General features: G+C 53.1%; 2 protein-coding genes across 3 annotated transcripts in view; one reads left to right on the forward strand and one right to left on the reverse strand.

Moving 5' to 3' along the window:
* Positions 1-13,653, reverse strand: part of LOC6548717 (myosin light chain kinase, smooth muscle) — a 32,220-nt gene that overhangs the window by 8,110 nt on the left and 10,457 nt on the right. The window contains exons 2-9 of one of the 2 annotated variants that reach the window (XM_001975411.3): positions 7,062-7,772; positions 6,258-7,001; positions 5,425-6,132; positions 5,189-5,361; positions 4,760-4,847; positions 2,947-4,270; positions 2,753-2,885; positions 1,600-1,768 (exon numbers count right to left, since the gene is read on the reverse strand). In XM_001975411.3, coding sequence (XP_001975447.3) covers positions 1,600-1,768; positions 2,753-2,885; positions 2,947-4,270; positions 4,760-4,847; positions 5,189-5,361; positions 5,425-6,132; positions 6,258-7,001; positions 7,062-7,772 — 4,050 coding nt within the window. Of the gene's footprint in view, positions 1-1,599; positions 1,769-2,752; positions 2,886-2,946; positions 4,271-4,759; positions 4,848-4,925; positions 5,038-5,188; positions 5,362-5,424; positions 6,133-6,257; positions 7,002-7,061; positions 7,773-7,980; positions 9,601-9,760; positions 10,526-10,702; positions 11,486-11,551; positions 13,230-13,653 lie in introns of those variants that run through there. The other variant, XM_015156825.2, reaches the window with a different exon arrangement.
* LOC6548718 lies at positions 2-1,598 on the forward strand. Its single transcript, XM_001975412.3, has 3 exons — positions 2-227; positions 297-490; positions 548-1,598. Exons 1-3 carry the CDS (start codon positions 91-93, stop codon positions 1,576-1,578), a joined length of 1,362 nt encoding a protein of 453 aa, XP_001975448.1. The 5' UTR covers positions 2-90; the 3' UTR covers positions 1,579-1,598.

A 13,653-nucleotide genomic window follows, 5' to 3' on the forward strand; every position in this document is an offset into this window, starting at 1 on the left:
CGATAATCGATAGCAATCGCGGCCCAATGTTTATTTTTAGCGAACCATCGTTTTCTTAACATTTTGTGCACAAAGTTTGGTTAAAATAAAATGAGGGGCATGATTATTGTGCCCATGGACCTGGAGCCCGGCTTCCGCAAAGCAGACGTACACAATATACCTGTTCTGAATAGCGGAATGGTGTATAATTTTTGCCTATCCGGCGCCTCTGAGAAATCAAAGCAAATGTGAGTGCACATCCCTTTCGCACATACGTACTGCATATTCAATTAAATATATTAAATTTCTTCCCACAGGCCAACGGATAAAAATGATCTCCTGACGGATTACGTCCAAGTGCGCAGGCATGGCGATGTTTGCGAACTTAAGGGGCTCGTGTTTTCTGCCACCGACTTCGCCAACACGGAAACCCACGCAAATGTGGCGCTCAAGGTCGTTGAAAGTGCGCGGATGATCATGGACGGACAATGCAGCCTGTGCTCCGCAGCATGTGAGGATAACTCCGTTCGCCACAATTATCTAGTTCCTAATCTGTAGCCCGTTTCAGGTACATGTGCCCACATCGTGGCCTTCACCTTCTGGCTACTAAACAGGAGCGCAGATCGAAATCCCTCCGCTGTGGTGGAGTTTTGGGGCCATGAATTGGAAAACCTGGTGCAACCGGAGCCCACAACTGCTACTCGAATATGTGATATAATGCCCAAGGATGAGGTGCGAATGGAGAGCGAACTAAACTCGAAGGAACTTAGTGCCAGCGAGGGAGAGGCTTTTCTACACACCATTCTGGAAGAGCTGGCCAACTGTGGCAGGGACTCGGCGCTCTACCGCCAATGTGTGGAGACCACCGATGAGTTCGAGCCCATGTTTGTGCACCATGTGCTGCTTCGAGCAGCAGAGTACAACGTCTTCGATCCACCCAGCTATGTGCAACACATGGAGGCACAGGCTCAGACGGGAATTATCGAAAGTCTGTACGATGCGACACGGGGCAAATACAAATCCCGACTGTGGATAGAGACGCAGTACATGCGCATCCGTTGCTCCATGATGCACATGATCATTAACCGTAAAACTCCGGAGGACGACGATCAAATCTTCAATATGATGTTTTGCAAAGGACGTGACAAGAATAACGCGGATCGGGTGCAACAGAAGGAACATAAGCGATTTATATTGAAACAGACTGAGAAACTGGAGAACAAGCACTACATAGAATGCGGTTTGATCCTGCACGAGAGCTATCCCTTCTTGTGCGCTGCCCCTGATGGCATCACGGACGATCACATTGTCGAAATCAAATCGCCAAGGACTGATGAGGACTTTGAGAAGTACCTCGAGGCTCGCGAGTCTATTGCACCCAAGTACATGGCCCAAATACAAATCCAGATGTTTGCGGCAAATGTAAAAAAGGCACTCTATTGCGTCCTGAGTCCAACGTTCGAAAGCAACGGAGCTCTACACTACGTTTGGGTACAAGCGGATGCGGAATTTGTGAGCAGTTTGCTGACCATGGCCGAAGAGTTTTGGCGGGACGTGGTCTGTCCCCGCCTATTGAATATGTACCCCCCGTCCAGTTAATAAATACATTGTGCTCCTTACCTTTGGCGAATATTTGTAGCGATATTACAGCCTTGGCCTCGCCATGGCAATTGCTGGCTATCACGGAATAGGTGCCGGTGAAGTCCAACTTGGCGCTGGGTATCTCCAGCCTGTACTCGGGTCCGTCTCCAATGCGCCGGAAGTGGGGCGCGTCCTTGTAGTACTCCGGCTGCGGGCGAAAGAAAACGTGGCGATCAGTGGGCTGAATGAGTCAAGGTCACCTATGCAATGAGCTTCGACTATAAGGACTTGTGCGGCTGTCGCAGATCATGAATCACGACTGTCTTTATACAAATGTCGATGCCGTTGACGCTGACTCGGCCGCCGTTGTTATTATTGTGTTAAGCTTATGGCCATATAAGCACAAAATTCAGTTTCGAGACTGTCGAATAGGAAAACTGGTAATGGGTATACGTTGCCCACCCTGACCTCCTACTCCTCCTGCCTGCCTGCCTGCTCGCTTCCTTGGTCGACTTCGTGCGCGACAGTGGCTAATAATATTTTTTATTTTTTCCTTTTTGGCTCGCGTAATTGTTTGTTGCGAACAAGCCTGTTATTTGATATGGGTTGAACTTGAATTAGCGTTTGACAGCGAATCGGATTTGTAAGATCTGTCTAAGTGCCTGTGGTCTTGTATAACGCGCACCGTTTCAGTATGACGCACTTGTCCGTAATCCGAGCCAGCTGCCCCTGCACTCTATTCTTCACGTGCCACTTTGTAGCCACTTTGCTGGCGGATCGGTTTCTGGGCTGGTTACCTCTGAGAGGGATGCGATGCTCCGCTTGTTTGGACACTTTGTTCGCGCTCGCGGATCAATCAAAATCAAATTCTATCCGCGCGAGCAACTGTGGCAACTCGAAAAAACGTTCTACTAAGTGTACGGCCCACTGGGAGTTGCTTATTTATAGTCAGCTCGAGCGGAAATTAAATTCGAACTTCCTGATGCCGGTAGGGCCCACGTTGCTGGTTCACCTAAACTTGAGTCTCTGATAAGGCAACGGGTTTGGAATCGAGAGAGGGTAGTGATGGAACGACCCACATTTGCTGACGCCGCGAATGCAACTGACGAACTGCGTCTGTCCGACGTCGAACTGCGCATGTGCAACATGTGCAAGCTGGTCTCGCACTACGTCACTACATACTCATACTCACATTCAGAAAATCGCGCAGCCAAACGACTTCGGGCTTGGGATCGCCGACCACCTCGCAGAATATGATGACGTTGTCACCCTCGTAGGCCTCGCTGGATCGGGGCTTGACCACGAACAGGGGCTCCTTGGAATAACTAGGGGGAAATGAGTGATCAATTGAAGGTTCCTAAATACGATAGCAAATGCAATACTAACGGCAGATCATCAGTCTTAATGCTGGGAATTTCCAGGGATCGCTGCGGCGCCAGCACCTTGTTCTCCTCCTCTTCAATGGCCACGCGGCAGATGGTCTCCACTTTACCCACAACGTTGGATGCAACGCACACATAGATTCCTGCATCCCGCACGGTGGCCTCGGCAATGATAAGCTCCACAAAACCATTGCAGTCCAAGGAGGCGGTCAGGCGACGACTGGGTCGCAGACGCATCCCGTTGCGGTGCCAGGTGACACCAACGGATGGATAGGCCTCGACCTTCGTGGACAGACGGATTTCGGAACCCTCGCGGAATATATAGAAGGGATCCAAGGGCACATAGAAGTCTGGTGAGATGTAGGCTCGGATGCCCTTGTCCACCACCAGGGTGCAGTGGCAGGACACGGAACCCAGCTCGTTCCTCGCCAGGCAGGTGTAGGTACCGCTGTCGTCCAGCGTGGTTGCAGCAATTTCCAGCGTGAAGAACTGTCCCTCGGCACTGATCAGATGCTTTCTATCAGTGTGGATGAGCTGATCGTCCTTGTACCACAAGATCTCTGGCACAGGATAGCCCACGATCTGGCAGGTGAGTCGCACCGGATAGGTCACCTGGACGCGGCGATCTCTTAGGCGCATGGTGAAGATGGGCAGCGAGTCGCCGACATCCGCTACATTGCGACCATGGGCTATCTCCTTCAGACGCGAATCTGCCTCGTAGATTCTCGAATCAGAGACGACTTGGAGGCGGGCGAAAGTGGAAACCCTGCCCTTCGAGTTGGTCGCCTCGCAGGTGTAACGGCCCGAGTCCAGTTCGCTGACGGTGGCAATGGTGAGGGCACAGGTTGAACCGATCTGCCGGATCTTAACGCGTTCCGAACTGCTGCTCAGCTGAATGCCATCCTTGAACCAGGTCACCTGGGGCCTCGGCGCTCCACGCATGTTGCACTGCAGGGTGAAGGAGGAGCCCAACAGAGCCTTGGCCTGACCCGGCAGGATCTTGACGAACTCCGGCAGGCACTCGACACCGCCCACCTGGAGAGGACTGCTGGTCTGGACGGTGGGTCCCCAGCCATATCGGTTCTTGGGCGTCACGCGGAAGTGGTACTCAACGTTGGGCTTCAGGTTGAAGGCGTCGAACGAGTTGATGGGCGTCAGACCCAACTCTCGCCAGTAGGCTCCGCCCTCGTGACCCACCACCCAGGCCTCAACCTTGTAGGCCATCACCGGCGCTGAGTTGGCACTCACCGGCTTGCCCCACGACAACGAGATGTGGGTGGGTCCGGAGTCCACGACCAGTGGCTCGGTGGAAATGCAACCCGGTGGATCTGAGGGATGGATGAGAGAAAACTGGTAAATGAATGGGCTCAAATGGGGGCGGGAGTGGATATTAGGGCGACCTCAAGTAAAACTCTTTACGCCCCGGAGAAATATTTTTTATTTTCTTGTTTCCACTACGTAAATGTATAAGCTGGATTGCTGTGCTTTATATAATACATTATTTATATATGTAGGTACGATAATAAAAGTAATTAAGTCGATCGTTCAGAAATACTAACAAAAGATAAATACAGGAATAGTTATTGGTTGTGTGCTGGGTTTCTACGATCTCACAGGAAATTTCTTTTGTAGTTTGAGGTTTCTTGGGGCGGTTCAACCGATCTGCAAATGATAATTGCAAATGAGGATTGGGTCTTCAGTACCACACATAGACAGAAACGGACACTCCCACGGACAACACGGACACCACGGACATGGAGGGACTTTGCACACGGCACAAGGAGCCTTATGGCCACACCCGAATATACAATCCTTACCTCTGAAGTACGAGGTGTCGCTGTAGCTGTCCAGGGGAAGGCCCCAGCGTGGTTGCGTTGGTGTGGCGGATCGAGCGCGGGGGTTTACCTATAAGTTTTGTAGTCAGAACGATATATTGTATTGCATTGAGTGAACACATAGAGTCAGGAAAGTAGACTGAGGGCTAAGTATGATATAATTGTAGTTGTATTTTGGTGCTGTTGAAGGGAGGCGTTCGAATTTGCAAAATAAATTGTATTAATAAGCTTTATTCTTCTTTCTTTTTGGGTATTTTAATCTGGAACAAGAGAAGCAGAGAAAAGAGAACGAATTGCAGTGGTTAGTGAGCGAAAGCGATAGAGGGACAGCCACAAGCAACACGTCAACTAGTATATATAGCGTATGATGAACAGATCCCATGAGGACACAGATGGGGACACGCAGCCTACCGTCACAGTGACGAATATCCTGTCAGTGCCGAAGTTGTTGCGGGCCACCACGAAGTAGGTGCCAGAATCGGAGATCTGGGCTTGCTGCACTGAGAACCTTGTGTAGTCATCGGACACCTCTTTGCTGACCCGATCCGACTGGGTAATGTCCTTCGTGCCCTTCATGAAGGTGACTGCAAGACAAGGATCATACATCAGATGTTACTCCCCACCACTTTGTGGTATATCCCGCTTACGCTTTGGCTTCGGATCGCCGGCAATGCGGAAGGACAGCGAGAAGGGATCACCCACGGCGATCTTCATTTCGGTGTCCGGTCGCGAGAGGAACAGCGGAGGACGCTCATCCTTCTCAGCTCCCACGGCCACATCGACGTTGACATTCGATTCGATGCGACCGAAGGCATTGGAGGCGCGGCAGGTATAGGTGCCCTCCACCTCGGGACCGGCATTCATGATAGTCAGCGTGTAGACGCCGCGATCGGCCAGGGCCTTGACATTGGGTCCATCCACCACCCTGCGATCGCGCAGCCACTTGACCTCGATGGGTGTGCTGGTCTCCATGAACTCGGCGGAAATGGCCACGGTGCCACCGTTGCAGACCGTTTGGTTGCCCAATGGAAGCAGGAAGTGCGGCTTGTTGGGGTCGCGATGGAAGAATCCGTGCGTCTTCTGCAGCGAGTAGTGCTGGCGTCCCTTGAAGTCCACCTGGTGGGAGATCTTGTTCTCCGCTCCCTCGTTGCGGGCCACACACCAATAGATGCCCGAATCCTTCTCTGTGGGATTCACGATGACCAGCTTGGCATAGCCATCGGCCTGATCGCTCGGCTTGAACTTCTCGCTGCTCTCAATGGGCTCCGTGCCCTTGATCCACTGGATTTCAGGACGCGGCTGGCCACGTACGCGGCAATCCAGAACCAACTCATTCTCGTTGAGAGAATATGTGTCTGCAAAGGGTAAGGATTAATAAGTAGCTTTCTTTAACTTTAAATCGGGGCCAACAGAAGCTGTTAAAACATTAAGGAGGTGCAAGCGATGATGGATTCCGTAGCTCTTTTTAGACGGGTAATACCTCGGATGGGCTGCGTAAAAGTACTTGGCAATGGGGCTTCCTTGAAGTGCTTGTATACCCGCAGCTGGGCATGGCTCAAACTCTCTCCAAAATCGTTCGAGGCACAGCAGGTATAGTTGCCACTATCATCGGCCACCGCAGCGAAGATCTCCAACGAAGCTTCTCCATTCAGGAAGAGTGTCTGATAGCGATTGTCGCCCCTGGGCAGTGGTTTGTGGTTCTTCAGCCACTCGATGTGGGTATTCTCGTCTCCGGATACGGCGCAAAGCAGCCGGATATTGGCTCCCTCCGAAACTGTGCGATCGTGCAACAGGGTGTGGAAAAGTGGTTTTCCCTTGCCCACGCTGCGTAGGACACGATCGCCGGCCCGATGAAGTTCTCCATTGCCGTTGACCTGACTTCCGGAACTCAAATGCGACTGGCTACGTGACCAGTGCGCGCTATCGTGATCGCTGATGCTTGGAATCTCCTCCTGACTGACGTTAATCAGGCGCTTGAGATCGGCCGCCTTGATGGTGATGCTAGTGGAGTCAATCCTATCCTCGTGCTCTGCATAGCAGGCGAAGATGCCGCAGTCGGAGGATATGGGATTGCGTATAACCAGCTTTCTAACGCCACCTGGTTCTTCTACTGTTCTGTACCGGTTGTTGCATATGGAGTGGTCATCACGCATCCAACTGACATTTGGACGTCCTTTGACCTGGCAACTGAGCACGATCTCATTACGCTGGTCGTCGTACGATTCTAAAAGGCGAAAATTAGAAAGGTGAGAAGGTGTGTAGGCAAGGATGCTTTCATAATTACCTATAATACCACTGGAGAAGCTTTCCGGTAATTTGCCAGCGGACTGATCCAGCACACTTAACTGGCCAGCACTTTCCACAGTCTGCCGACTGTTCTTCACTACGCAGCGGTAGTGACCACTGTCCTCCACCCGGGCATCGTAGATTTCCAGGCTGATGGCTCCGTTTATGTTGTAGATCTTATGACGCGCATCCTTAGTCACCCGCTCATCGTTCCTCAACCAGTGAACATCCTCGATGATACCAGTCACATAGCAGATGAGCTGCGCCTTGTTACCACTTCCGATGGTCATGGTCTTCAAGCTAGTCTCCAGATTCAGTCGCAACTTCGCCTCACGAGCCTTGGCCTTGGCGGCTGCAGTATCGTTCGCCGCGGCGCTTGAGGACTCATCGCGCTTGATCTCCTGGATGACCTTGTCAATCGGTTTCTTCTCGGCAATTCTCTCTCTGACATAATCAGAGGCCTGGACAAATTTGCTGATCTTCATTTGGCCATTTTCACTCTCCGCATAGCAAGTATACAAGCCGGAATCATTGCTGCCAAAGTTGTTAATGGTGAGGAGTTTCACTCCGTCGCTCTGCTCCTCATACTGATACTTGGTGCCCTCAACGGGCAGTAGGGTATTATCCCTCTGCCAGTAAATATGTGGCTTGGGACTGCCAGATACCTTGCATTCCAGTGTGAGCTGGTTGCCCTGGGAATGATATGCATCTGGAATATGGACAAAGACAAAGAGACACAACCCAAGACACATAAGACGAAGCACTTTAAAGTTTGGGGGAGTAGGCCTAAAAGGTTGTTAGTTCACTTAAAGTAATTCTAGGACTACGAATAGGGATACACTTAGCTCATCGATACAAAGACATCCACCTGTACGCACTCGGTTGGACAGTTCCCGCCATCACATAGAGAATCCTACCTTTGATGCCAACTACAAATGTGGGCGGAATCACTTCCGCTTTGCCCGTGCTGTACACAAACAAATTGCAAGTGCTCACGATTTCGTTTTCGCTACCCCGGACCCGCAAGGTGTATTCTCCGGCATCCTCTTCTGTGACTCCCACGAGGTTCAACCAGGCGATACCGTCCTGCATGGACATCTTGCTCCTCGGTCCGAAGGCGATTGGTTGGTCGCCAAAGAACCACTTGGCAGTTGGCTCCGGTCCATCGATGTTCACCATCCACTTGACGTTGCTGCCCGATTTAACGGTTCGGTTGGACAGGAAGTTGCGGAAGTACAAACGCTTCCTTAGATCCGGAGGCGGTGGTACCTCGCGCCTGGAGCTGGTTTGCTCCTCCTCGTCCGGCTTGGGCTTCCTGCGGCGCTTCTCGCCACCCTCACCTTCAGGTGCGCCTTCGGCGCCTTCCTCTCCGGCAGCAGGTGCTTCCTCATCGCCGCCCGGACGTGGAGGTCTGCCTTCCCTGGGCGGCGAGATGCGAGGTGCCCTTACACGTGGCTCCACTGTGATCACGTGGACGATCTCGGTCTTGCCCTCGCGGTTCTCCGCCTGGCACACGTACTTGCCGCTGTCCGAAGCCTTCGGGCGACTGATGAACAGCTCGCAGGTGCCGTCATCGTGGTCAACCTGCTGGTACTTATCGCTGTTCTCAATCTTGACGCCATCCTTCACCCACGTAACAGAGGGAGTGGGCAGACCGCGCACATGGACGTCCAGCTGCAGCTCGTTGATCTTGCCGTGCATCGTGTCCTTGATGTTGCGCGTAAAGGTGGGTGGAACATCACCCGTGCCGGGATTCTCGTAAACCTCCAGTCGGCATGAGGTGGATGCTTCTCCAGTCTCGTCGCGACCCCAGCATTTATACTCGCCGTTGTCCTCCGCAGTGGCGCTCATGATCTCCAACAGACACAGACCCTCACTGTACCTTCCTCTGATCTTCGGTGAGTTCTGGATCTGCTCGCCGTCCTTAAACCACTTGACCTGCGGCTCCTTGGCCTCCAAGAAGCATGAGATCTTAACCTTTGAGCCCTCAGCCACCACGCGATCTCTCATTGAGGTGCTGAAGTGGATCGCGATGTTCTTCTCGCGGCGCTTGCTCGACAAACTGGCGGTATCAGAGGCGTAGTCGGTGGCATAGGCCGAGGAGGCTCCATCGTCCTCCTCCTTTTTGGCACGTCTCTTTGCCTTGCCGTCCTCAGCCTCGGATTCCGGCTCGGCAGCAGGAGCTGGCTTCTTCTCCACCGGCTTCTCCACCTCCTTTGGACGCAACAGGCTCTTGTCCGCATGGAACACACCATGGATATTTTCGGCAATGTGATGGGATTGACCTTCGAAGAGCACGTAGTGCGAGATCTCCATCTTGCCGGCGCGACTTTCCGCCTTGACCACATACTTGCCGGAGTCCTTGTTATCCGGCCGATCGATGATGAGCTCACAGGTGCCATCCTGGTGCTCGATGATCTGGAAGCGCCCTCCGCTCTGGATTTCAATGCTGTCCTTAAACCACTGGACCGCCGGTGTAGGCTGACCCCTCACAGCTGTCTCCAGGATCAGTTCGTTGGTATTTAGGTGATAGGTCTCTGAGAGCGAAACACCGAGACTGGTTACATAAAAACATTGCCAGAATAGCATTGCATAATAATTGCAGTCAATGGCAATGCACAATTATACACATTGCTAATTATAGATGATTCGATCGATCTCGAACACTCATCCGATACCCAATACCCAATATCTTACCTTTCAGAGAGCGAATAAAGACGGGTTGCACATCCGTGTTGACCTTGGTCTCGTAGACATGCAGCATGGCGGAGGTGGTGATCTTGCACGACTCGTTCTGGGCTACGATCGAGTAGGTTCCAGAGTCCTCCACCTTGGCATTGGTGAACTCCAGCACCGCCAGGCTGTCGCGGTTCATGTTGCGAATGTTGGGTCCATACGTTACGTTCTGGTCGTCCTTGAACCACTTGATCATGGGCTGGGGTCCACCAATAACAGCCTGCAACTTGACCTTGGATCCCTCGGCCACGTACCGATTGGACAGGTTGACCGTGAAGTACAACATCTGCTTGGGCGAAGGATCCGGCATCCGGCTGCGTCGCTCGTAGCCACCATCGCCGCCTTCGGGCTCATCCTCCTTCTTCTTCTTCTTGCCCTTGGCCTTGGCATCGGCTGCCTCGTCGCCTCCTCCTCCTCCTCCTTCCTGCATGGCAATGGCGGACAGGATGCTCGATCGGCGCGAGGTGTGGGTGGTGTCGACGACAACCGTGTGGGTGGTCGACTGACTGCCCAGTTTGTTCTTGGCGGTGCAGACATAGATTCCGTTGTCATTAATCGTCGGCTTGTTGATGATCAGCTCGCAAATGCCGTCCAAGTGTTCGATCTGAACCACACGATCGTCGAGCACCACGGGTATCTGGTCCTTGGTCCACGAGATTTCAGGGCGGGGGTTGCCGCGCACCTTCGTGTCGAGAATCAGATCGTTCTGCGAGGCATGATACACATCTGAGAACAAAGTCAATCAATCAATTTGGCTATTTTCGTACGCAATCGACCTCAATTGCAACAGAACACCAAACGTCGGACATACAGAAGTACATGGGTACATGGGTCTTTTTGAGGATCGTGTAACCGATAACACTGGGCCACAGAGCACACACATATAGAATGGGCTTGAAATACCTCGCAGTGGTAGGGCGAAAATGGGTTCAGACTCATCGCCATCCGCCTGTGCCGCGTACACCTTGAAGTAGCAGGAGGTCTCGATCTCGCTGAGATCGTTTTTGGCCACACACTTGTAGACACCGGAGTCGGCGGATGTGACGTTGGCGACCTCCAAGATGGCCTTGCCCTCCTCGGAGAGGTTCTTAATATTGCCACCGACCACTACCCACTTGTCGTCCTTCATCCAGCGGGTATTGGGATCGGGTCCAATCACTGTGGCCACAAACTTAATGGTCGACCCCTCGAGCGCCATGCGGTCGCGCAGCTGAGTGGCAAAGGCCAGCTTCTGCTTGGCGGGCACCAGCCTCTCTGGCGTGGCCTTCACAGGATGCAGGCGTGCCTGCTCCTCCTCCGCTTCTGCCCGCCTCTGGTCGGAGTCGGCCTTCGACTTGAGGGCCGCCTCCATGGCCTTCTTGGCCTGCTTCAAGCTGTCTAGCTGGATCTTGTCGCGGGCATGGAAGATGCCGGGTACGTGGTAGTGCAGGTTACGGGCCACCTCGACCGTGTGGTTGATCTGCACCTCGCCACTGGAATTGATGGCTTTCATCGTGTAGATACCGCCATCCTTGTTGCCCGGCTTATAGATGAGCAACTTGCACACACCGTGCGCCTCCTCCAGCATGGTGAACTTGTAGCTGGGCTTCACCTGGAAGCAGCCGCGCCACCAGGTGATCACAGGTCGGGGATAGCCGTGCACGTGACACTCGATGGTCAGCTCATCGTCGCGCAGATGGTAGTACTCTGAAATGGGCAAGTTTTAAGCTCTTAGGTCAGCAGAGGTCAGCAGTCGCGATGCCCGACAAATACCTTTGATATACTGAATGGAGGGGGGTTTGGGTTCGTCCTTGAAAATTTCGTAGATGGTCACAATGCACGACGAGCTCGTCTCGTCGTTCTGGTTCGAGATCACGCACGAGTATTCTCCGGAGTCCAAGATGGTGGTGTTAAGCACCTCCAGCACCAGAATATTATTGTTATTGATGATGCGATGGCATCCATCGCGCTCCAGCTGCTTGCGGTTATGGTACCACTTAGCCGACAGCTCGGGACCATCCACCGCGCAGGCCAGGCGCACACTTTGCCCGGCTTCAACGGCTCGGTCGGACAGGAAATTGATGAACTTGGGATTGCGAGCCTGCTCCCGGCGGCGCTGCCAGTCGGCATCGCGCTCCTTCTCACTGATCCGCTTGGCCTGGCTATATTTGCGCATCTGCTGCATGAACTCCTCGCCCTCGACGGCGGCAATGCGCTGCCAGCGCTCCTCCTCGTGGGGATCGGGGCGGACAAAGTCGTCGGAGGAGTCGCTGCCGCGCCGCTTTTCTTTCTTCTTGGGATCCTCTTCGGGCTCCACATCGATATCGTCTTCAGGATATTCCTGTTCCTGATCCTCGTCTCCATATCCGGCCTCAGTGCCATCTTCACCCTCCTCGCCGACGGCAGATGGATCCTCCTCTTCGTCCTCCTCGGCCTCCGCCTCCGCCTCAGCCTCTTCCTGAGCCCGTTGCTCGGCCTCCAGGCGCTCCTGCTCCTCCTTTTCGGCTTGGAGACGCTTCTGGCGCTCCTCAAAGGTCTCGCCCTTGGGCTTGGCCCTCGCAGCTGCCTCCTCGGCGGCCTTGGCAGCTGCCTTTGCCTGCTCCTCCATCTGGAGCACCATCTTGCTCTTCTTTGGAGGCGGCTTGGCCTGCTGCTGCTGCTGCTCGAACATCTTCTTGCTGGCCTTCTGACCACCGCCGATCTCCAGTTTCAAGGTCAATTTTGGACTGGGAGACTTCTCTTTCTTCTCCTTTTTTTTCGGCGGTGCCTTCTTTTTGCCCTTCTTCACCGGCTCATCGCCTTCGTCCAGGTCCACACTGTCCTCCCTGTCATCGCCGCCATCACCCAAATCGTCGCCATCTTCGGCTCCGGAAGGACTCATGTCCTTGTCAATAGACTTGCGCTGGGTGCGCGGCTTCCTAGCCTTCTTCTCCTTCTTCTTTGGCTTAACCTCCTCAATGATTTCCTCCTCCTCGACCTCCTCGTATTCCTCCACAACGTAGATAACCTCAACGTTGGACACATCCATTACGGCAGCGCGATCGATCACCGACAAATCGGAAGTTATGTAACGCACGGGCTTTTGCACATCCAACGGCTCGGAAATATCCATAACGAGAGCGCGATCGAAGACGGCGATGTTGCAGGTGGTCTGGCTCTTGATGTCCCTGCCCAGCTCGAAGGGAGTCTTCTCCTTCTCCTCGCGATTCAGGAACGGAGTAATGCTGCGCCATGTCGAGGGCGTGGCGCTGCGTCGCGTCATGTACAGCGTGAACGGGGTCTGGCTCCGGCCGTGAATGGGCGTGGCACTGCGTCCACGGAGGCTTCCTGGAGTTGGGGACTTAAGCTTGCGCTTCTTTTGCGTTGGCACCTGCAGGGTATCCTGGGCGGATGCCGCCTCCGGCTCGGCGGAGGCACGTGGCTCGATATCTCCGTTCTCTGTTTCTCCCATTTCGGATCGTTTTCGTACGGCCTCTTTCGGTTTTGGAAGGATATAATTCGTAAATGAGAACCGAAAAAAATGTTATCCGTCCGAGTCGTATATGTATGACTGTGATCAATATATATAGCCCGCAACGGTTCGATCGAGAATTTTTAGGACGTGAGACGTCCGTTCGATGCAAAAGAAGATTCACGACTGTCACCGAACGTGGTGAAAATTTCGAAAGCACATTCCTTCTCGAATCGATCCTAGTCCCCCAAAATCGATTGTTAATGCTAAAAACAATTTTACGAATTCTGTTTTGTTTGCTGCCGACGTCGCACACACACACATGCAACACTAATTGCCAAAATGCGATTCTATTTAAATACCAGACACTTTTTTAATTGAATACATACAGTAAACGAAGTTATATAAGTGTGAGCACCGCATC

The sequence above is a fragment of the Drosophila erecta genome, unplaced genomic scaffold, assembly GCF_003286155.1.
Source record: "Drosophila erecta strain 14021-0224.00,06,07 unplaced genomic scaffold, DereRS2 tig00000092-arrow-pilon, whole genome shotgun sequence".
Classification (NCBI taxonomy): Eukaryota; Metazoa; Arthropoda; class Insecta; order Diptera; family Drosophilidae; genus Drosophila; species Drosophila erecta.